The following is a 26,160-nucleotide window of genomic DNA, read 5'->3' as shown; positions in this document are numbered from 1 at the left end:
GAAACATGTCACAACTTAAGCCCAATCCTTTAGTTGCAACTAACTGGCAATAAAAGTTAATGTTTATATTTTGGAAATTTAACCATGCAATTTCACATGTTTCTTACAACTTCAGTCACACATTCAAAGACATAAATAATTGGTTTGAAATATAATGTGTTTGCTAAGAGTGCATAGACTGATATTAAATCGTAGAAGGTACTATACCATTTTTCACCCAGATGCGGCAGTGACGTCAGTGGCATATCAGGCGAAAAATGGTATAAAGTCTTTAGGCTTGGAGGGACATTTTGTGATCCACAGCAACATCCCCAACCTTTTCCTCCCAAAATTTTTATACCACCAAAAGACCTCTGGATACATGAATGTGTGCAAAACCTTTCTAGCAGATTCAGTCATTTGGCAAAAATATCATCAAATTTAGAACGAAATTACAGTGGCCTATGGAGCAATGTAATATGCATGATCATGCATTTATGTAAAATCGGAATCAACTGGTATTTTGGGAAAATGCTTTTACTGCTGTTTTCAGAGATATCTACTGAAACAAATCATAAAAACATGCTGAAATCACAAAATACTCCTTTGTCACACAATCGTGACAATATGTTCTTAATGTTTATTAAATTTGAAAAATATATTAAAATTTGACTTTTATTGCCAGTTAGTGCCGAGATTGGTCCGTTTTATTTGGCAAAGATTGATCCTATTTTGTCAATCCCCCAAAAAATGAGGACAGATTCACTCACATTGAATTCATGTTCACAATGCTATGCCCCGAAGTGCCAAGACTTGATTTAGCTTTGACACCCCTTACTTTCTTATGTAAAAGTGAAAAACTCACCTCCAAAAGAGTACCAGAGTGAAAACTACTCCAAGGGAGTGAAAATCACTCGTAAAACTTGAGTAAACACCATATTCAAGGTATGATAGAAGGGACATTACTAAAAAAAGAGTAATGCCTTGAAATAGTGTTTTTTGCTCTTTTACGCGTGGTTTTCCGGGTGGTTTTCACTCCCTTTGCAGTGGTTTTCACCAATCAAGGGTCGAGGGAAGTTTGATTGACAGTGACTAGTCTTTATAATTCTGTCTTGGATTATAGTGGTGGGTTAACCCTGGTGTTTCCATAACTTGACGGAAGTAATTGCACAGCAGTAATGACTAAATTCACACATACACACAAGAATATTTTTCATCAATAAACACTTTCATTTTTTAAATCTGCAATGTTACAATTTCCACATACCAGGTTCAGAGATACAAGGTGTTCCAAAACATGCAAAATAATTTCTACTCATTTCAATTACAAAATTAAAATAACTTATAAATGTAATCTTGCTCTTTGAATATCATACCTGCACATATTATAGTATAATGATGTTACTTATTAGCCCATACTGAATTGGCTATTTACTCCTCTTGCAACGTCACTACAATATTGTATTGGGATTAAACATCATCAAGGAAATTGTTGTAAACTTTTGACAAGAGCATACTTCTGCAAGTAAACTATGAGTAGTTTGCTGACTCAGCAACAGCAGACCGTGTCGGTAGCCACGTCAGAGACGGGTGTTTTAACACAGTGAATATGCGACATAAGTAGTGAAGCTCTCATCAAATGTTTACAGCAATTTACTATATAAATTTACTTGATAAACTCCTTGAACCAAATTTAAAACTGAGCATGGTGAGGTGCATGCTCCTACAACCTCTATTGCAAGTGCAACATTTGAAATATCATACTTCAAATGCCAAGAGTTTGTAGTTTTACCAATTTCTATTACCGTATTGGTCCGAGTATAGTCCCACCCGTTTTTTATGTGAACATTTTTCACAATTGGGGGTGGGATTATACTCAATTTCAAAAAATGCTAGGATCATTCATGGTTGACCTAAAAAAAAAAAAAAAAAAAAAATTCAAGATATTTTGTATTTTTAATATGAAAATTGATACTTTGTATTCATGTCATAGTCTATTCATGATTTCAAAATGCATTTAAATTCAATGAATTTTGAAATCATTAATAGAGTATGAAATTAATACAAATTATCAATTTTCATATTAAATTTTTTTTTTTTTCACAAATTCTGAAATTTTTAGAAAAATGGGGGTGGGATTATACTCGAGCGTGGGACTATACTCGGACGAATACGGTACTTAAGGCAGATTATCCATATCTACCATCACATTTGGTTTATGCAGTCTTTGTCCTAATCAAAGGGAACTGATTGTTACCATTTATTGTGTTACTCCATTGGAAATCCACATGCACCCATATGGAAGACATAACCTTAATCCCCACACGGGGGTATAGATTCAAATGGATTCACCAATTCAGGTAAACTCATTTGAAACTTGCACTCTGTGGAAAATTAAGGTCATGTCTTCCACAGGGGGTGTATGGATTTCAACTGGAATAGCCAATTCATAATGCACTGGGGTCAATGTTAAATTGGGTCATATGATCACAATGTTTTGGGACACCCTGTACAATTTGACAAAATGATTTCCACACACGTATTGCAAAATCATATTTTGATTTAAACAAAACTCATATATAGTAAATTGTTGTAAACCTTTGACGAGTGCATACTTCAGCTATGCTAACAAGGTGCAAGGTACCGCCGTAGAATTAAAAAGGCGAACAACGTGTAAAGCACACAAACTATGCTTTGGAGGTGCTTTACTGACATCACAAAAGTACGTTCTGGTCAAAAGTTCACAGCAAAATACTATAGCAGCCAACTTTTCTCACATCACAATGTAGGATGTTACTACATGTATGTCAAGATTTTGGAACAGTTGGAATAAGCCGATGCTGATGATAATATAAATATTCCATATAACTCTTTTTCCCCACTCAATGAAGGTACAGACAAAAAATGCCAATTGTGATTGAAATAACATAGCAACTCATCTAAAGCATGCCTATTGACACTTTTTACAGATGACATGGAATGCATAAGAAGGGCAATTCCAGCATGCAAATACCATCTTTCCTGGTTGCCTGCAAAGACAATAGCTCCCATTGTAGATCCTAATAATATGGTGAAGTACATGTCTGCAAATGTTACTATCATTTATGAAAGTCCAGATGTCAATCTTTTTTTGTGGAAAATTCCATCTGATACATGTTTAACCCAAAATTCCATTACGATGTACCTTCACTGAGAGAATGAAATAGGCTATTCCATCTGAAATCCACATCCCCTGTTGAAGATTTTTCTGCCATTTCAATGGTCAAACCAGCTAGAAAATCTTGCTCGGTTTATGCGAAATTCCAGTTGAAAAAATACCTCTGAATTTTGCACAATTTGGCCTAAAATTAGACAATTTTGTTTCCAATTACAAAATCTTCCACACCTTTCTGACTTTTTTTATGGATAAAATCAATCAATCAATCAATCCCTGAAACTTATATAGCGCCTAAAACCAAGAAAACTTGCACTAAGGCGCTGGACACATACAAAGATGGTTGGATCTGGAGTAATTTAACAGTTGAATTGGGTTGGAATTCCAAAATCTTCCACAGTGGGGGTGTGGAACAGCCCACTTCATCTGGCATATATAGTTCAATGCTCCTGTATAGTAATTCCAGGCACGAAAACTGATCTTGAAAAATCCACTGAAAACCATGTTTTTTACCATTTTCTGTGAATTTGATTCAGAAATAGGCTGAAAAAACACAGGAAACAATAAGAACAAAAAACACTGAAATCAGCTAAAACGTTTAAAATTTTCATGCCTGTAATTCATTGTACAAATGAAATGTGTGTTTAGGAATACTATCTATTGTGTTGTCTGCATGATGATGAGATGAATGGCTAATCTGTTTGGTTTAGGTAGGGTTGGTCACACAGTCATGTTAAGTCGGGAATATAACACTGCTATGCTGCACATCTGTAAAAAATAAACACACAGAACAAATAAATATAAATTAAATACTACACAAATAAGAGCCCGAAACACAGAAAAATACTGTATACTCGATTAAATGGGGGTCTGACCTTTTTTTTATAGTTATACAGGGTGGTCCAAAAAGAAATTTACCTGATTTGAGAGCTTAATTTCTCAGAGATGAGAGCAGCTATATCCAATATTATTACATATTATAAATATGTATCTTCTTAAGGGAACTGCAATGAGCGTTTTGAGCGTTTCGACAGCATTTTTGTGGGACATGAGAGCACATCAGACCTATCGAATTGCATTCTGAATACGAAGAATGTCTTTCTGATATCAAATAATTTTCATTTTATGAAATTCACGATATAATGCAAATTTTATGACAAATTATTAAAATTTGATATTTTTCACATTTTGAGATATAACAGTCCTCAAGTAAATTTTATAAATTTAATGATATAGTCTTAAAGTGTATGTAGCTGGAAGGAAAAGCCGACGATCAATTGAAAATTTTGACCTTTCATATTGAAGATATGGATTTTTTTCCCAAAAGACCTAATTTTGTTTGGTGTTTTGGGAAAAAATCCATATCTTCAATAATGAAAGGTCAAAATTTTCAATTGATCGTCGGCTTTTCATCCCACCTACATACACTTTAGGTAGAAATCATCAGATTTATAAAGTTTACTTCGAGTACTGTTAAATATCAAAAATATCAATTTTAATGATTTTCCATAAAATGAGTATTGCATTGCGAATTTCAAAAAATCAAAATTATTTGATATCAGAAGGCCATTCTTTGTATTCAGAATGCAATTCGATATGTCTGATGTGCTCTAATGTCCCACAATAAATACTGTCCAAACGTTCATACCCCTTCCTTACGACTATGTGGTGAAAAATCAGATAAAGATAATTCATTCATGCATGTCCAATGTTGATTGACAAGCCCAGGGTGTTTACCAATATGCATGCCTAACGCAATACTGATATAATATTGGATCGATTGAGCCAATATTTATTGGTCAAGCTATGAGTTTTAAAATATTGGATGAGACGTAGTGGAATCTAATATTTTAAAACTCATAGCGAGACCAATAAATATTGGGCGTAAAGCATCCAATTTTATCATTATTATGTGTTGGATCCAATATTTTCACATACTTGGATTCATCAAAACATAATAATGTCGGAAATCGGATACATCCCATTGAATGACAAAATGACATTTTTGGACATTTTGAATAACATTGTGGACAGAGTGATTTTGGACCCTCAAACGTATTAAAGCTGCTGCCATTTTGTTACTTTAGCTTCTTTTTCTTCTCCACATATTCTTAGAAAGATATAAATGTAACACTTCTGAGAATAGCTGCTCTAAACTCTGAGAAATAAACTTTTCAAATTGGGTTCTGTTCTGTTTGGGGCACCCTGTATAGCAGGAGTATCATGCTATTACGCAGGGAAATGCAGGCAATGTAATATATAGGGCTAATCAAATAGCACCCTTAAAATTTCTCATTGTGCGTTTGCAAAAATGATTTTACAAAATGTTATCTTAAGAATGCCAAAACGACTTGGTGAAGTCTCTAGGCCCAATGCCAAAAAAAATTGTTGTTTTGCCCTGAAGTGGGGAAAATGGGAAAGTTTGGTTGGTCAGATTTCTTCCTTTTTCCCCGAATATTCAGTTTTAAAAATCCCCACTAATATTTACAATTAAATAATGCTTCTTAAGTTCTTCCATTAGGGACATTTGTAAATGTTGACTATTGGGTACTTGTTAGATAATCAATTTGTTAAATTTAAGTGAAAAACATTGATTTTTTGACATACCTGTAAAATCGTCATTCAAAAAAAAAAAATGCGTCCCTGATTTTTAGGATTTAGGGTCGGTCGCTGAGGGCAACACAACAATTTAATTTTTTGGCCTCATGAGGAGCAGAGAAACACTTACCATTCGCTAATTTACACATAAGATAGTCAATCCCACATTATTTTCCTTCAATCGCTTTTTCCATTGCTTCGTGTACTTCAACAGCAATCTGGGCCTCTGCCTTGGCCTCGTCAGTTGAAGCTGATGATAACTCTTGCTGTGCCTTGGTTAAACCTGATTTGACAGCCTGCACAAAAATAATCATACAATATTAATTAAAAGCACTTTGAGGTGGGCAGGGTCCTTTTTCTTTGTATAGAGTAATACTCCGGGGAGGGGGGGGCTTGTATTTCAAGATGGACACCATGCTCGTTTAAAAAACAAGTAAAAAGGGTTGTTTTTCAGCATTGGGCAAGTACAGCGCTGTACCTGTTAAGGTTGTCAAAAATGCCAAAAATCAGGAAAAAAGCAAATATTTGCTTAGGGTACCAAAGTTTAATAGCAAAATAAAAAAGGGTGCAATAGGCAATGTTTGGCTTCTATCAGAACAAATCGTAGGGTAAAACATTAAGAAACATCAAACTACTTATAAATTAAACAAGAACCTGAACATGAATTTTTACTTTCTTAGTGTTAAAAAAATGGCAAAATACTTGTTTTGGGTATGTTTTGCACGCTGAGTAATACTCGCTTTAGGGTGCGTTTGAGAATCCATACATGAGCATGGTGTCCATCACGTAATGTAAGTGGCCCCCTCCGGGGTTATACTGCAAGAAACAGCTATACGGTAAGAAATAGCCATACTGCCAGAAATAGCCATACCGGGTACTGTAAGAAATAGCCACACTGTAAGAAATAGCTATAAAGTAGACATTTTACATTCCCATTGTTCCAAACTAGTAATGTCCAGATCTGAACGATCGGCATAACTTGGCTATGTTCGTTTATGAAAAGGATCGGAATCCGAAATCTGAGTTCGAAAAAAATTGGAATCCGAATGGTATTTCTATTACTTTTGTAAATAATATTATGAAAAAGGTTGATTACCCTGCAATACTCCGCATATTTACATGTGCATCAACCATGTCAACAATATTAGTGTTGACATGGTTGACTTACTACAGAATTTGTAGTTAAACCTGTGTGACATGACACGGGTATGATATATGTATACATTGATCAGTAATTATTTTCAAAGGTTTCTATGGACACTGGGTTCATGAGGATTTAAACTAATAATTATCTTTGTATTTTTTCATCGTCATGATCCAGTGACTCGTGTTACTTTTGTAGCTAAGCAGAGAAGATATATTACCCTTCCCAGAATCCTTTGCAACATGACACATCTACTCATTACATCATATGACACTGCTGTTACTTTATACATACAGGATCCCATTGTTTCAATTTGAGAATAGACTGGCTAAACATGGCTTGATAGTCCAGAAATAAGCATATGTTGCAAGATCTGGATGTGCTCTGTACATTGAGATACTTTTTGTCACTATCGACTCACGTTGCACTTAATAGCAAATCAGTACAGAAAATTGATATTGAAGAAATGCATTGTGGGAAGTGTAAGATATCTTATCTGGTAGCTAAGAATCAAGTGCATTACAGGAAAACAGATACTGCAGGACAAAGGATTGTTAAATTTTGTTATGATAGAAAAAGGTATGGAATGTCTTCCAATATTTATCAGTCATCAAACTTTGTAAACATAAATTTTGGACCAGGGCCAGGGATATAATAATACCTATGCAATAATGCAAAAATTACATGACAAACTTTACTAAGTTAATGCAGACAAATGGGCATAGAAATTTGATGCAGTAATTAAAGTCAGTCTGCAAGACTAAAAACATTGTTATAACTAGGGACCACATACATGATGTCCCCTCTGCTTTTTTACCAGCATTTTCTTTTCTGTTTCAGCTTTTCATTTACTTTTTCCCCTTTTTTCCTTTCTCTAATAACTGTGTCAGAATTTGTGTCCAAAGACCTCCAAAAATTGTTTGGGACCCCATAGTTCTTAAATTTGCAGATTATGGGGTCATTATGGGGTCAAACTGGACCAATTATATTTTAACATAGTCGGAACCCAGTTGGACTTATTGGGCTCTCTAATTGGCTCAATATTGCTCAACATAGGGCATTACAATCATGTAATGCTTCAAATACATATTTGGAAATCGCTGCTGAACTGCTGAGCTATGATTAATGAATGGTAGACGGAAGGTTTAGTGAACTATGCCACTAGAACTATATGGACCACAATGGCCTCATCCCAATAACATAGATCAATACCCTCAATTAAACAATCATAGAGCAAAATTTGACCTCAAGTTGCAGAGTATGAGTTTTTGTACCCAAATTTTCAAAGGTCATTCAATGAATGTGCAAATGTATTGAGGTTAATGAACTGTGCCCCTGGTAGATGAGCATGTTGACTTACCTGTGGGTCAAGGTCACTGACTGGCACTGCTAATTCTGCTAAAATTTGAACTGATGAGTCAACGTTGACTGTTACATTGCCACTGCTCACTGCAAAACAAATAAATTGTTTGAATTTAAATTGGTTTTTAAATTAGTGATCAATCCTGGTTTAAGGTGTCTGTCTATTTGCAAGGAATCGGCCTAGTATGAGTTTTAGCCTAGAAATATTGATCACAGATATGCAAAATTTATGGTGCACATGAAAGAAGGAAGGGCAAAATTCAAGGCAAGGGCAAAAATCACGAAAATGCACATTAAATGGAAGGCATAATTGACGAAGTGTTAGTGAGAACTGTGTACAATATTTTCCAACCTGATTTTTGGACATTCATTTATTTATCTATTTCATTTGACCTCATTATTTTGGCTTAAAATGGTCAGAAAACTTTCCTTTCAGTTATTCGTATATTATTTTATCATTTTTGGTAATTGTGGGTAGATTTCAATTTGACAGGAATTTTACATATCAATAGGCATACACTCCTGTACATGTATACATAATTAATTATCATTTGGAAGACCAGTAAATTTTAAAGGTGAAACTGCTTCTGCTACACTGCAAAAACTTGGGTGTTAAAAGTGACACTGGTTGGAGTCAAATAGAGGACCAAATAAAAACACTTTTGGTTGTTATTTTTACTCTCTTGGTGTCATTTTTGACATCTAGAAGGTATAACAATAACACCAAAAACAACACACCTTGGTGCGGTCCTCTATTGATACCAACCGGTATTACTTTTAACACCAGAGTTTTTGCAGTGTATGTGTGTGTTATTGTTAATTTTTTTTAATGAACTAACAGACACTGTACTTTTTTAAAATCAGCAGGGTAACCTGGATTGCAATCATACATCATTACAACATCGATATCGGATCGGTAGACAAATGCCATATCGGTTGAGCCCTAGCGTAAAACATCAAATTTTATCATGTGTGCCAAATCCAATATTTTTACACACTTAGATTCATCAAAACATAATAATTTACAATTGGATGTGACCTGTTCAAGTGAGCACCAGAATCACCAGATTTTTCATTTTCAGCCAATTTACAAGTTGACCTCAAATGATCTTTGACCTCAGTATATGACCTCGAACACTACCAGTAGAACACTAACAGTGCAGCTATAACCCAAGTTTGATATAAAATTGGATCGATTGAGCCCATATTTATTGGTCGAGCTATGAATTTAAAAATATTTTAAAACGTATAGCGAGACCAATAAATATTGGGAGTAAAGTATCCAATTTTATCATTATTATGTTTTGGATCCAATATTTTCACACACTTGGATTCATCAAAACATAATAATGGTTGCAATAGGATTTGAACTGTTGACGGACGGACACACACACACAGATTTTCTATTTTCAGCCAATTTACAAGTTGACCTCAAATGACCTTTGATGAGGGTTCCCATAGTGCAGCTATGACCCAAGTATTTTAACTGTTCATACGAGACCAAATTGTTGACGAACATACACACAGACCAAATTGTTGATGGCCAGACACATGACTTGTGATGCCATGGGATTGTCTTTTTTCCTACGGACGACATAAAAATTATTCTTTTGGTATTGTTTTGTTAGTTTCATATAATGGCACATCATACATTACATTTACATGTGTTGTAGTCAAACTTTTTAGTTTACCCCTACCCACCTGGCATCTAGAACCTCCCAACAGATTTTTTTTTTTTTAATAAATGATTTTTTCATCATAAGAAGAGCAAAAAATTTTTTTTTTTTTTTAGGGGGGTGATACTTTAAAAGTGGGCCCCTGGACCCCCGGCCGTAAGCGTGAGAGCTCCACGCTCTACGCACGCTCTGCTTCACAATAATTTGCCACCTGGCATAGAAATTGGCCTAGCTACAACCCTGCCTCCCAAGGGCAGCCAGCAGGGTTTGATTTACTTTGAAAAACGTGCATAGCAATTTTTTAGCGAAAACCTTATTTAGATGATGTTCTTATAATATTATAATATTAGCATATAAATATGTTAACATTATAAAAGATTGCTATACAAGCTCAAATTTGTGTAGTAGTTATCCAAAGTGGGGAGCATGTTGCTCCACGGCACAAGTTAAATCAAACCCTGGCAGACAGCATTGGGATATGCTGTGCTAAGACTTACCGAAATATCGATTGCTATGCCAACATGTTCATGTACCGTAATCAGGTTTAAGGGCAGCCAGCATTGGGACGTGTGGTGCTACATGTAAGACTTACCAAAATAACGATTGCTGGTGCCATCTTGTTCATGTACTATGAGCAATCCTGGTTTCAGGGCAGCCAGCATTGGGACGTGCTGCGCTAAGACTTACCGAAATAACGATTGCTGGTACCATCATGTTCATGTACTATGAGCAATCCTGGTTTCAGGGCAGCCAGCATTGGGACGTGCTGCGCTAAGACTTACCGAAATAACGATTGCTGGTACCATCGTGTTCATGTACTATGAGCAATCCCGGTTTCAGGGCAGCCAGCATTGGGACGTGTTGTGCTAAGATACCAAATGAACCAGTCATTGAAGGAACGTCTATCTGTTTTACATTAGCTTCACTATAAAACATCTGCAACAACAACAACAACAACACAGATGTCATGAACTGGTCAAATGAGCCTTGATTAGTGTGAGATGAGGGTGTGCATTGCAATATCGCACTAGACAAAAATATTGTGAGAAAATATTAATTATTGCGATACGATAAATTATTGCCGATAATTCTAACTGCTTCATTGAAATATATAGACTTGACAACTTCCAAATGAAAGCTGAAAAAAGTTGCCAATTGGCAATTTTTCTTATGCTGAAAGTGTAGTCATATGCTCAGTAAAAACTGCCACATTAGTTTTAATTGTACAGCCCTGTATTTTTGAGAACCGGACTTTGTTATTTGTCGGTTCGAGGCTTGAGTTTCCGTTAACAATTGTTCACAAACTTTGTGGGTATAGCTTTGGTTCATAATTCTTTGTTATTTCTTCTTGATTCATAACAGTTGATTACTTAACTTCTACTAGATGCTAAAACGATCTCAATTTGCAAGCTTTTTAATTTTTTATAAAATCTTGACTTCATAGAGGCCATTTTCTTTTGAAGCCTCTGAAACAAACTGTTCAGCTAGCTTGTGCAAATATAAATAAGAGCTCATCCAATCAAAAAAGTAGTAAAGTAGATCCTCAAGTCACTTGTTTTTGAACTAGTGGAGATATACATCACCGCTTTGAAAATGGGACCCAATACAAACTTTCCGTTAACACTTGAAGCCTCCAAAACAAATGAAGTCTCCTAAACAACAATAACATTAATTATCATCTTTGCACATCTAAATTGGTGTGTTTCATACTGATATCTGCATTGTAATTGTTACTTGACATGTGCAGAATGTCATAAATTTAAAAAAGTGTTTGAAAAATTTACTGATACCCTAGAAAGCCTGTTTCGGAGGCTTCACATGCAAGTTAACACGATACTTAACAAATGGGTGAAAAAATTGAAGTGTGATAAATCTACAATATCTGCCGCATAGAATTATTGAATCAATACACACAAGAAAATAACAGCTTAGATGATCCGAACAGTGTTCTTTAAAAAAAAAACTGCTTCTGCAATGTTAAACCATTGTTAAAACATGAAGCCTCCGAAACAAAAGCCTCATTTCAATTGCTGTGATAATTTACTTTTTGTCACAACTGAGACTTAGAAGCAAAGCATGAAAATTGGTAATGTGATATTTTTTACCTATTTTTTCATGTCAACTTGTAGTTAAAGTTAAACAAATATTTTACTTTTATGATCACTTGTGTTGTTAACTGAAGCCTCCGAAACACAAATCGCTTGAATTGCCAATTCTAAAAATAACTCCAATTTCTGTGAAACTTGGCTGGGAGGTTCCTTTTATCAAGTAGTATTTGTACATGAAGTTAAGTTAGACATTCAAATTATCTTAGGAACCCAATTAAAACTTAAAATTAAAAATATGTTTAAGGTTGGGAAATTTCCATTGTAACTGACACTTGATGTTAAAGGTTTTTAAAACTGCAATTACAAACATAGCAAATCATGGTATAAAATTTAACTTACACATGTAAACTGCTCCAAAAAAGAAACTTACCAGGTAAGAAATTTGTCTGTCAAATTCAAACGACAAATTGTGTTACACTAAATGGGATATGAGTGGAAGCAGTGTTAATTTACGCTAATTTTGACACCTCATTTGTTGCAAACGGATGAGTATTTTTGAAGTTATGCTTATTTAACCGAACCTATCCACTGGAATGAAAGTTGCACTCATACCACTTGAGATGGTTGGCAGTATACAGGTGTAATCAGTGCTCTCCTCTTCTTCTTTGCATGACTAACTTTCCTATTGCTTCTTGTGAGGATGAAGAATGATCAAAGTTCAATGACAATTGTCCTTATTCAATCATCTGAAGAAATTAAGTCGAATGAAAGAATCAATATGATGACCAGGGATTTAGGGGACCTTGGGTGTGTCCAGAGTATTGAAGACTGTTAAGATGGTTCATGTGAGGAAGGTTTGAGCAGGAAAGTGTGAGTTGACAAAGAATACAAGTTCTGAACATCATTTCATGTGTCTGTTTATTGTGTGAATTCATTGGGGCGGACCTGCAACTTTCAAATTTGATAGTAGGCTTGTTCAAATGAGCATAACTTCAAAAGTTTTGATCTGTTTATGCGACAAATGAGGTGTCAAACTCAGCGTAAATGTACACCGCTTCCACTCATATGCTATTCAGTATAATACGATTTGTCGTTTGAACTTGACAGACGAATTTCTTACCTGGTAAGTTACTTTTTGGGACCAGTTTACATGTATCTGTTGACTTAGGTCGTGTTCACACTATGCCTGTTTTGCCCTGGGTCCCGGGTACAACCCGGGTTGGTTATAAGTGTGAACAGGAAAAAACCTCAAAAAAATTGACCCGGGTCAATTTTTTTCAACCTAGGAAAGAGTAGGTTAAAACCCGGGTCAAACCCGGGTATGACCCGGGTCAATTGTAGTGTGAACAGAAATTCACTGCTTGACCCGCATTACTTGAAGTAAAATACAACCATTATCACCCCGTTTCTATTGTTTCTGTCTGCACTGGGAAAAGAATGATTCAGTTCTTTGGCAATAAAATCAATAAACATCTATTCCTGAGATAAGAAAGTTATTTTCATGCAAACAAATTACTAGTATTATCGAATCAAGAAGTAACAATTATTGTTGTGAGTTTTTAACCCAAAACAGAAGCAACTACATAAATTACATAAGGTGGAATTAGAAAATAAAATTTAAAAAATTAGCATAGTTAGGCCGGGAGCCTGTTATATATACCGGTAATAGTCAATGACAGAATATGTTATATGTATACGCCTGCATCATCAGTAGGCTTAGGTAAAATAATCAACCCGGGTCAATTTTCTTCATGAGAGTGGCTATAGTGTGAACAGAGAATTTTTGAACCCGGGACCCGGGTACAACCCGGATTAACTCGGGTCCCGGGTAAATAATTCATATGTGAACATGACCTTACTTGTACTTTGGAATTAGTGGTGGGTTAAAGAATGATGATGCTTGCCTTCAAATTTCTTAGGGAACCAGCTTATTTGATGCAGTATGATCTCCTAAGCATTTTGACACCTTTTTAATCCAATCGGCCAAAAAATGAGAAGATGCCAGCCAAAACAAGTATTTGGAAAGGGGGGTCTGAAAATCAATATTTTCATCAACAATCATCATATGCCTGATTCTGTTAAAGTTGTTATTGATTTGTATGTAATCGATAAAGTTGCATAAAAAATGAAGTTGTCGTTTTATTAAAATGGCCATTTTACGTCCAAATAAGGATATGAGGGCGCTTCGCATTTAACTTGCAAACGATATTTAAAACGGAAATTTCAATGGTGTACATGTATGAAGATAATTAAAGGTAGTACCTATTGAGTAATTTACATTGTACGGTTTGATTTTGGCAGCCATTTGAATGTCATATGTCATACAACGCTGCCATTCAACTGTACAGGGGTCAATGCACTTTAAAATGTGTACGTTTCAATGGAAGGCTTCCTGAGAATATGAAAAATGGTGCCACGGTCAAATGAAAAGAGATATAATGCCCAAATTTCTTGAGGATGTGCCACATGTGATTACAGTAAAACCTCATTATAACGAAATCTGATACAAGAAAAACCCTGTTATAAAGTATTTTTCCAGAACCATGATACAAAATTATCTTGTTATTTATTGTTTTTACAACCCTGATATAATGAAATTTGGATATAAAGAACTAATTTCTCTGTCCCTGACAACTTTGTTGGCTGTTTCACAATCAGGGTACACAAGTGGGTTTCACAAGGGTGCAAAATCAGAGTATCTTAATGTGATCTTTGTTGACTATTTGGAGCATAAAATCAAAATAATAACATTGACCAAGTGGATTTTGTTATTTTTATGTCTGCTTGTATCCGACCCATCTTCCTAGGTTCACTTTTCTTTAGTTCAAACAAAGACAATCCTATTATTTGAATAAAATGCAAAAAACATTGATCGTAAAGGAGGGGACACATTTTTTTTGACAGGCTGAAATCTTAAAATTGGAATTGCAAATTATTTCTCCAAAAATCACACTTAACCCTAACACTGGACCCTGCTTTTTGGGATCGGAAGTCAAACAAGATCCGAAAAAGTCAAGGAGAAGAAGAATTTTGATTATTAAAAAACGGAATTCGAACCTTTGACCCCTCGCATGCCAAGCACACGATCACGGACCGGTAGCTACATCGGGTTATTGCTGCCCGGCCAGCAATTCCGCATGCATAACACTTAGGGTGATTATGTCATCGAAGACCCTGCAGATTTTTTCATCATAAGATTTTGTAAGATTTTTGGGTGTTAGGGTTAATCATCATCAGCAGTTCCTATTGGTCGCATGTCATAAGTTGGGTATGCTAAAAGGGTGGAGGGATTACACTTTTCTGAAAATTGCGATACAAATTTGACTGGCTTTCCGTAACCCCATATCCTACAGCAGTGGTTGATACCTCATTTTAAGCCTAATATTATACTCTTTCAGTCTACTGAAGCATATAATTATACATTATTCGTAAAAAAATCACATCAGTTGAAATGAAAAATGCCAGGGGTGGAGGAGCAGGCGGATGTGGAGCAGGCGGATGCGGGAGTGTGCAATAGGGCCTATGTGAAAATTCACATGTCAGCATGTCAAAACTACTGGTTACTTTTGTCAAATATAGGGAGGGTATGATGTATTGACAGCTTTGAATGTTGAATTTGTACAACTAAAACAATTACTGACTACTTAAGGTGGTACTACACCCCCTGATAAATTTTGTGATTAATTTTGCATTTTTCTCAAAAAGTAACTACACACTGGTAACAAAAGTTATGTATATTATAGGGGCAAGGAATCCAATTACTTAACTGAAATTTCAGTGATTCAAGACAAGGGGTCATTATATATGTTAAGAAATGAGGTATGTTCTAGCGGTACCTCTTTTCTTATCATAAATAATGTACCGCTTGTCTTGAGTCACTGAAATTCCAGTGTAGTAACTGGATTCTTGACCTCTAATATACATGACTTTTGTTACCAGTGTGATATTATTTTTTGAGAAAAATGCAAAAATAGTCACAAATTTATTAAGGTGTGTAGTACCACCTTAAGGGTTATATGTTCCATTTTTTTTCATTTTTAATGAAATCCTAGTTGAATTTCAGTAATTTTAGCAATATGCTAATGTTCATTTCTCTTCTTGATATTCATTTCCTCAATAATAGAATAACCATCTTGCTAATTACTCGTAAAAAGGTCATTGACCTTCACAATTTAATTAACTTACGTACAATTATTTTAAAAAGTTCATTTGAAGCATTAATGTATTCAGAACATATCCTCCAAATCTGATGACATTCTTGCATAAAATAAAAAATTTACAGTCATTTTTGTAATTGAGGTCCGATTTGAGAAAAACGCATTTGAAAATTGAGATTTACATAGACACCTGTGTATTAATTAATTACTAATTAAGCATTATCTCAAAAATGAAGCATGTGTTAAGGTTAAAAATGGTGTTAATTATTAGAGATTGTCAATATATACAACATATCCAAAAACACATTTTTTGTCATTTTTGACCATGTAATGGAAATTGTACCCAACTTATGACATGCGACCTATTATGAAATTTAACTACTTTTCACCACTCTATCAGTGTGGGAATATATAAAATTAGACAAAGTCATGATTTTGTATTATCAAGCGTAAAGGAGGGGACATTTTTGGATGTGGCAAAAGAAAAAAATCTATAGTGAATATCAAAAATTGGTTCTTATCCCTACAATGGTTGCACCTTGAGCTATTAAAAATGTAATTTAAAAACATGGTACCTAACTGCAAAAATATATTGCAGAGAGAATAATGCTGTAGAGGGGACATGGTTTTTTTTTTTTTTTTTTGGTAACACTCGTCCCCACTCCGCCACTTGATGTACAATCATGACTTTTGGTACTTTGAATTACAGGATACACATGAAACTTTTCATCCATTCTGCACAATTTGGAAGTGTTTTAAATTGATTTATAGTGCTTCATAAAATCAAATGTAAAGGAGGGGACATTATTTTGGAGATTTTTGACAAATCTTTCTTTGGGTCACATTTTTTCTGTACGGTAATTCAAATATGCAAATGATTTTAATTTCAAAACTTAGGTGCATATAACACATTTAGAAATGTCACCCGGTAGTAAATTTAGAATTCCTTTAAATTACAGCTTTCAAAATGTGCTTTTTGAAGATGAAACATCAAAATGTCAAAAAAAGTGCAGTTTTCACCATATAATGAAATAACTAAGGCATTTGTGTGATTTCTTTTATGTGTGATTTTCAGGGGAGCAGACATACTTCATTTAAATAAATTAAAAGAAATCCTTCAGCTTCTTTCATTAAGGCGATTTAATACCCTGGTTTTCATCAGTACCCATCTTCTTTTTTTTGTTGCAAATTTATAAAGTATATAAATATGTTCATCATCTCATGTCCTGAACTTATAAAATATCTCCACATAAAAAGTGGTTTTAAACCATTTTAGAAAATCATTTTAGCCCTATATATTTTTTTGTTTACTGTATCCTGGTAACTAAGATGTGTGTTTCATAACAAACCATAATTTATCCTATTGAACATGTCCAAGTAGAATGTACATGAATAGAATACATTAAATCCTTTGTTATACTATCTATAGAAATATACTCACTGATTATAACACTGAATAAATTAAATAGGCCTAAATAATCTCTTCCACATAGCCAATTTAATACTACAACATGTATGTATCTTCTATAATATGTTGTTAGGAAAAGAGATTAAAAAGGCTATAAGGTCATCAAAGGTCAGGTTATAGGTCAATTGGTTCAGGTCAAATTCAGGCATCAATTTTGAATACATGTGATAGCCTGTGATATCATACATGTCATAATGAGGCATCAATTTTGATATTTTGTCTGTTACTGGATATATAATGGAAATGTGTGAGGTGGATATACTAAAATACCTTGGGATGTAAATGGTGAGTACAATTTAGATTGCCTAGTTGAGTTGGATTGGGCAAATAAATATAAAATAGTTACCAAAATCACAAAAATGAAGCTTACGGAAAACTACCTAATATGGTGGTATAGGTGACAAAAAATACAATCTTTTTCAACATTGCTGTAGTGTGGTTGTGGTAACCTGTTACCTATGGCTTAATTAAGTTTCAGTGACATAGTGTTGCAAGTTCAAAATACAAAATATAGCTCGACATTGAAAATAGAAGCATTTTAACTGGTTCGTTTTTTGATAATTGTGGAGCACCAAGTTCATGAAGTCATAAAAGAAATCAGGGACCACTTATTCCCATTTTACATATCAACATTATTTCCCTAATGTGTTAGCAACACATATCCAAAATTTTAACGAAATCCGTTGATAGTAAGCTTTCCAAAATGAAGTGAATTTAAATCATCAGTGATGTACCTCCTTTTGGCTTCTATCTTCAAAAGCATGTAAGCTACATTGATACCGATGCCACCAATAAAACGAGAAGATTTGCCCCTGGGTTACTCCATATGAAATCAAGGAGGCGCCCACCTGACCCCCTCAGATTTGCTTTATATTTTAGTCATATGTTGTACCTGTAAAAATATTAAAACCTGCAAATTTGAGGTTTGTAGCTCTTCTACGGATTTTCTGTGGCAGCCATTTAAAGTTGGAGTAGGGGGTCTAAATTTGGACCCAAAAGTTGCCCTTTAAATAAATTTCATCTTTGGGAGTCTGTGCATTCTTTATAAAAAGAAAGAGAGGTCTGAGACTATGTATATATACACTAACTGCATGCCCAATTTGTCAAAAAATAAAAAATGAAAAAATTCTGTAATTGTGCGTTGTGTCACGGGGTCATTAAATATGCAAGAAAAAATGTAAGGTTTTGTAAACTGGCAAGTTTAGCCCCTTAAACTCACATTTTTTGTCAGATTAATTATTTTTTGTTATCACTGATGCTATATATAGGATAAATACAATGCATATCCAAAAAATTGAGGTCACAACTCATTTACATTTCAAACAGCGCCCTCACGAAGATGACATTTATTGTAAATTCAACATTTTCAGGGGCCCTAAAGTCGATGTGGTCCACCTTCAAAATTGATAAAACATCACTTTTATATAACTACCAGTCTTAAATTAAAACTTTGCTAAGTCCCAGTAATTGTATAGGTTGACTTCATATAAAACAACAAGCCCAAAGTTGACCATTTTCTTATGATTGCATGTAGTGTAAATGTGCCGAATTCGGAACCAGAACGAAATTCAAATTTCACGATATCTGGTTCTGGTTCTGGTAAGCCGACGTTGTGCTAAAAGCATATATTAAAGTCAACTTGACCGATGAGCTCGCATGGAGATGTGCAGAAAAAATTAATGAATTGTATTAAGTTGAACATCACTGCAATGGTTGGCGCAGTGATGACTTGAAGCTCTGCAAGGTTTTTGCTTCAACTACTTCGCAGGCAGTTTATTCCACAGTTCAATTGATGCGGGAAAATGAATATTTGTATGCATCAATTCTGGTTGCTGGCTTGATGTATTTCTGGTTATGAGGTCTGCTTGATCTTGGATTTGGTGTGAGATATTTACTCATGGAGATGTCAATTAGTTCATGGCGAATCTTATAGAGCAAAGAAAGTCTGTGCATAAGTCTTCTGGTTTCTAGCGCTCTCCCAATCCAGGTCAGAAAGAAGTTTTGTGACGGTTCCCTTTTCTCTTGAGTATTCCCTTTTACAAAAACGGGCAGCTTGCCTTTGGATTCTTTCCAAGGACATTATGTTCTTCTTCCTGTATGGGTACCAAGCCCCTGCAGCATACTCAAGGTGTGGTCGCACAAGCGAGATGTAAGCTGTGACTTTGACTCTTTCAGGGCAATTCCATAAGTTCCTCCTAACCATACCCAGCACTTTTTGAGCTTTCTTTGTCACTGCCTGGGTCTGGTTGTTCCAGCTCAAGGTATTACTGAGCTCAACGCCGAGGCATGTTGTGCTTTCCTCAGACTTCAGCATTTCATCGCAGAAGAAATACTCATTTTTTGGTGGATCTCTTGTGCCAAAAGTCACTGTGCTACATTTCTTTGCAAAACCAATTAAATCTGCAAGAAATATTTTGTACATGTATAAACATTATGTAGCCAGAGGTTTCCAGTGATATAAAAATCTCAACTTTTTTTGAGAAAAGTGGGGGGATGATAGTCATGATTATCGCACTTTCAGTTTCCCACGCGTTTGAACGGGAATTGGATTGCGAACTTTTTCGATGTCTAGTGAGCAAATTTTTCAATATTTTGAGAAAATGATGTCAAATTTTCTATTCTGTATTGTTTGGTAATAATGTCTTTTGCCAATAGTATGTTTAAAGTTGTAATTTTGTGTTTTTGATCGCAAAGATCGGATATTTTCGCTCCCGATTGATTCAATTCTGAACCCTTCGCAAGGGTGCCTATTTCGCAGAACTTTGACGATAATTTTGCCTTTTGGACACTAAAATGCTTTCGATCCTTAATTTTGTTTCAACCGAGTCTTAAATTAGCAAGCACAATACGGTTGGTACCACTTTTATATACATTGATGAAATTTTAAAGATTTTTTTTCAAGTTTCTAACCGGCGCGCAAATCGTTAAGTGTGTATTTCCCATTGACATCCAAAATGGCGTAAGCCAGTCCTCAATATACATAGGTACGGCGTATATAGGACTGGCAAGCGAGTCTAGGGGATGAGGCTGTGGATCACGAAATGCCCTTTAAGATTCCACACATAACTTCAACTTGTGCAGAAATTGTAAACATGGTAAACGACAGTGATTCAGTCCAGGGGTATAAGTATAAACTCAGCTTCACAATGAATACTTGTTCATGTACCGTTACTCTAGACGTTTGCCTTTCGTATCTCTTTCCTTGTTGGAAAGGTATAACGTTGAGGAGATAGGAACATGTACAGAAGATCCGGGACCTATTCTGCCATGTTTGGCTGAGTAACGGTACATGAACACGGTCTTTTGTGCCTATGTAAATTAGTCATTGTGTAAAGCTGTGTTTATACCCAGACTGAATCATTGTCGCTAACTACACAAGTTATGTGTGCAATTTTAGAGAATGTTGACCGACAGAGGGTATCAATATAGGTTTACGTGTCGCTTTTGAAAAACAGCGAATCATGCGCATGCTCAGCAGGCAAATACGACGGCGATTTAGTACACTGACCATGCGTGCGATTCAGGTTTCTCCAAAAGCGATTGAGTATAAATGCATCTTTAGAAATGACCGCGATTGTGTGTTCTCAAGTGGGTTTTATCATGTTAATAAGTGACCTCGATCAAGCATTGAAATGCTGTCATTTTTTGTACTAGATCGTTCAAGCATCTCCAACAAAATTTTCAATGTAAGTGCCTCTGGCCCTAGTAGAAGTAAAAACGGATACTATGGCCAGAGTTCTAGGGCTACGTTTAGACGTTCGCCTTTTGTATCTCTTTCCTTGTTGGAAAGGTATAACGTTGTGGAGATAGGAATATGTACGACCATCCGGGACCTACTCTGCCATGTTTGGCTGAGTAACGCTACGTTGAACACGGTCTTTTGTGCCTATGTAAATTATCCTCTGACAGGTATTGTGTTGAGAAATGGCCTCACGACTTTCACGTGCTTGGAATTGTACCATTGACATTTATCAAATTTTGACATTCGGACAACGATCGGATCTTTCTATATATATGCAGATCATATTCGTTAGCCTGATATCTGGCCTTTAAACTTACCAATATTCTTCAGAAACTTGCTCATACTTCTTTACGGTATGAAATAGACGACATTTGTGTGATATTGGCAATGTCAAAGGTTACGATAATCTGGACTATTCTACTTTACGGGGGAGTCCGAAAATGAACTTTGGCAGGGGCTGAAATGCATTTTTACTAGCGCAATCTCTGTTTGTAACTAAAGCATTTGGAGTTCCAAGACAATCCAGCGTGTATTTTTTATTCCAACGGGCGGCGGCCGGTCGGACATGCGTGAGTTATTCTCGCTTTATACAGGTGTTTTACGTTTCATGTTAATTTACTATTCCTAGTCCACTACTCCGTCATTTATCCACCCCACAAGTAAAATGGACATGACGCCCCCGGAATGTGGCGAGGTCAGATGCGGTTGCATGATGGTAATTGGAGACCGAATTAAAAAGACTAGGTTGCGTCTGACGTCAGGGCAAAGGCGCAGCGTGACTGGTTGCTGACCTGCATTTTTCAGGTCTGGTTGACAGGACGTCATACGCAAACTAGTCTTTTTCAATTCGGTCTTCAATTATAGGGAAGATTTCGCATCAGGTCAAGAGGTCAAATGATGCCAATGATGTAAATAACGGAAGAACCGAACAATTCCCTCCAAGTAAATGCAAGCGTTTTCACGGCAAATCAACAGGGATCGTCGAATTGAAGGTAAGGCCGTGTAAAATTAATATTTTGGTTCTCGTCCCCTCCTCCTCAATTTCTGGGATTTGTCAGATTTTTTTTTTTTTTTTTAGATTTTTCAATTTTTTAGACTTTGGAATGATTTATGAAATCTTCATACATATAAATAAGTTTATTAGAGAACAAGCATCACTTCCAAGTCTTTTGTGGTACTCTAGGGGTTTATCCTCAGAATCTGACATTTGAAAAAAAAAAAAAAAAGGCCTCATCGCTTCTCGAGCACTGTTGGAGAAGACCGAAAACTACTGACAATGCTAATTTTACATTGGAAAAAAAAAAAAAAAAAATTATACGGCCTAACACAAATGGGTACAATATGATGGTCAATATTGAGGTTCATTTAAATAGGTAGGGAAAGTGCGGCAAGTCTATTTTGCATAACAGAATGTGCATAAAACTGCATAAACCTGCATACCAAAATGCCAAAGATTCTCAGGCTAAATGAGTAAAATCATGTAGAGCTCCCAAGAGTGAGGAGTTGCACTGCATTTGTTTATGCCTTGTACTTCCAAAATCATGGTGGTAGACTTTTTCTTCGATAAGCGTTAGACTTGTTTCAAGCCTTTGGAAGCAAACCAGCCTCATTTCCAATAACATACCCGGTAGTTCAATAGCCTCATACAACAGTAAGTGCTTAAAATGCAAACTCAAGTTGTGGAGTATGAGTTTCTGTATACCCAAGGACGTGAGATCCTGCAGGCAAGGTCTTAAATATGGGCTTGGCCAAACTACTATATAGGATAGGCTCTCACATCCCTGGTAGGTGCCAATAATATAAAACAAAACATAATTTCCACTTAAAGAATCATGATCCCGAATGATTTCCCAGCATTCAGTAGAATTTTCACTGTACTGTACAATATCATGTTTAGCATAAAACAAAATATGAACACATAGCAAATTCATGCTAATTTATGTGGGGCATGGTTTAATGTTTATTTATCTTATCTTAGTCTATATCTTATATCTTAGTCTATCTGTATACATAAATGTTATATGGTACTCATAAAAATGTTGTCAAGTAAACTTTTAATGTCTTAATATCATTTCCAGATTAAAATTAAAATGAGAGGTTAAAACACAGATTCTCAACACAACTCCAGAACATTCCAAGCATTGATCTCGGGAAGTAGTACCTCACAGGATTTGTGTTGTTTCCAATTGTTTTGTTTTTTGTGGATTAATATTGGCAGTGGAAAGTCGAAATCATCACAGATTCTCAACACAAAAGCTAATCCATGTATATTTCAATTTCTTTTGTTTTATAGTGGATATAAGAAAACATATAGGCCTATAATATTACTCTGTTTTTTCTTCATTAAGTTCATTTTCAGTCTTAGATATCGTATACTAGGCCTAAAGTAATATTGTTATTGGCCTACCAAATTACACAATGCAAATTTGATGAAATAATGCATTTCAGTTTACTAGTATTTGGGGGAGGGGGTCTCAAGGATTTTATGGGTAGGCCTACCCAAAAAAGTTGCAATTCCGACAAAAGTCGGAACAATTTCCTGTCTATTTTTTTTTGAAAACTCGGACTAGAAAAATGTTTTTATTTTTAATCGCCCAAATTTACGTAATTTTGGGGTTTTTTCCTCAAAAGTGGGGGGGGGGGGGCAAAAAAATGGGGGGGGGGCAAATTCCCCTTGCCCTGCCACTGTAATCTTATAAAAATGTTACAAATTAATATCAGACTAATATTTATACCAGGCAGGCGAGCAATACAAAATCATTTTAAACTTCTGCAATTTCATGTCTAATTGACCTCGGTATTGACCAAGTCCAAAATTGTGTGTATTTTCTATCACCATTACCATGGTTACAGATCCAACATGCAACTCAACACAGTATCAGAAATTTCCTCAACTGACTTGAGACATAATATGACAAGCTGAAATGATAAATATAAAGACAGACATCCTTGGAACATGAGGCCTGTTAAAACAATTAATACCACAAATTACACAAAAAACACAAACATGCTTTATTCCCCAATACACTTGTACAGGCATAGAATGACCTTTGAGTCTGTTGGGTAAAAAATCCCATACTCTTTAACTTGAGGTCAACTTTTAGCTATATTTATTGAATGGTGTTAATGAACTTTGCCATAGGAGATGAGGTTATTTTGGCAGACACTGTAACTCGTAGGAATGAATAACTCCCCAAGTCCTCTGTCCTTTTAGTCTGCAAATCCCATTATGCAGTTATGCACTTTCTGTTATGCAAAATAGACTTGCCGAGGAAAGTGTGCATAATATGAAAAATATGTTTTTTCAAATGGAATTTTACAGCTCTTGCGGTGACCCACGAACACAATGAAAAGGTCAATTTTCATCATTTATTTGTTCTGTTGCGTTCAACCATCTCCAACAATTTTTTCAATGTAAGTGCCTCTGGCCCTAGTGGAAGTAAAAACGGATACTATGGCCAGAGTTCTAGGGCTAGCTACGTTACTCGGCCAAACATGGCAGAGTAGGGCCCTAAGCCTAATAATGTCCTATATTTTTAAGCTTACCTGTCCTGGACACCCAAATGAAAATGACATTTGAGAGCTGGCTCTGACAGCTTCCTCAGCATATGTTCTTACTGGCTGAGCTAACCTTGCTGCATTTCTACATTGGTGAACGGCACCAGAAAGTCTCAAAATATTGCGAATCATCGACATTTTGGATGGCAGAATTCGGCACCGTGCACAGCAGGAAAATGGATGGCTGACTATAGAAATAGTACTTATCTTTTACAACATCTACGCAATGGTACGTGGATGAAAAAAACCGACGCTAAAAACAGGGGATTAAAAACTTAGGCTACCTAGCGCCGCGTGGATATAGGGTGACCCAAAAGTACCCAGCCAAATAATAATAAACCGGGATTTTAGGGGTGGTGCAATATTTAAATAACACTAATAATAATAATAATAATAACAATACAATTTTAAATGAATATTAAAACTTTTGATTTCAAACTTAGTGTTATAAAGTTAAAATATTCCCACTTTTATGTTAAATCATTGGCCATTTATTTATGTATAAAACCTGTTCTTACTTTTGTAAACTCTGCTTTTGAAGCACGTAGTAACCTAGATGTTTAATAGTTTAGTTTTATAATTTACTTATTCTCTTTTATATTTTCTATATGTGTATCTATTGTATAACTTGACTGTACCTATTTGTTTGGTGATGTCAATAAAATAACTTGAACTTGAACTATAGCCTCAACTTTCCTGGTATAAGATACCACATAGGCCTAATCTACATTTTAATGTGAAAGTTTGAAAGACCATAATGAACCAGAAAAGATGAGATTTTGAACATAGTGCAAAATTGAATAAAACAATATATAAAATAATAACAATAATATTGCTACACTAAATATATCAGTGAAAATAAATAAATACGTATTAGGGCCTACTAAAAAGAAGCAATCTTCCAAGCAAACACAAAAGCATTTTCGAGATCATTCGCAAAAAGTTAGAAAAAGTTGTCAGAAAATATTTAAATGTCGGGTTATATGGGTAAACAGACGATATAAAACGTTTTAATAACATTCAAAATATTTGTTGATAACTTACTGTAAATATTCTAACATAATGTTATTTAAGTGTTGACAAAATATTTCACAAAAAAATGTTTGGAATCAGTTTTTTAACAATAACATTTTGAAAACATTTTAAAAATATTGTTGTGGTGTGTTTTATTTTAAAACGTTTTAATGACCTTTATATAACCCGACATTTAATGTTATTAAAGGGTTTTTACCAAAACCAAAACCCCAAATAGGCCTACAACCTCCTTACAACAC

The 26,160-nt window shown here is 35.2% G+C and overlaps 1 protein-coding gene across 1 annotated transcript; it reads right to left on the bottom strand.

Annotated features, from left to right (window-relative positions):
• Window positions 1-1,186: 1,186 nt before the first annotated feature.
• Window positions 1,187-25,090, bottom strand: LOC140145948 (ATP synthase subunit delta, mitochondrial-like). Its single transcript, XM_072167686.1, has 5 exons — window positions 24,875-25,090; window positions 10,696-10,849; window positions 8,236-8,324; window positions 5,862-6,027; window positions 1,187-3,901 (listed from the first exon to the last, which is right to left on the bottom strand). The coding sequence occupies exons 1-4, from the start codon at window positions 25,022-25,024 to the stop codon at window positions 5,899-5,901; spliced, it is 522 nt and encodes a 173-aa protein (XP_072023787.1). The 5' UTR covers window positions 25,025-25,090; the 3' UTR covers window positions 1,187-3,901; window positions 5,862-5,898.
• Between the last annotated feature and the right edge of the window lie 1,070 nt (window positions 25,091-26,160).

This window comes from Amphiura filiformis, chromosome 2, assembly GCF_039555335.1.
Source record: "Amphiura filiformis chromosome 2, Afil_fr2py, whole genome shotgun sequence".
Lineage (NCBI taxonomy): Eukaryota > Metazoa > Echinodermata > Ophiuroidea > Amphilepidida > Amphiuridae > Amphiura > Amphiura filiformis.
The sequence above is the reverse complement of the archived record's forward strand: the minus strand, read 5'-3'. Positions and strand labels throughout refer to the sequence as shown.

Excerpts from the sequence above, each read along its gene's own strand:
- LOC140145948 (XM_072167686.1), bottom strand. The coding sequence starts at position 25,024 with ATGTCGATGATTCGCAATATTTTGAGACTTTCTGGTGCCGTTCACCAA. Across the intron at positions 10,850-24,874 it reads CATTTGGGTGTCCAGGACAG|ATGTTTTATAGTGAAGCTAA; the intron begins GTAAGCTTAAAA and ends TTGTTGTTGCAG. Across the intron at positions 6,028-8,235 it reads TCAGTGACCTTGACCCACAG|GCTGTCAAATCAGGTTTAAC; the intron begins GTAAGTCAACAT and ends ATTTTTGTGCAG.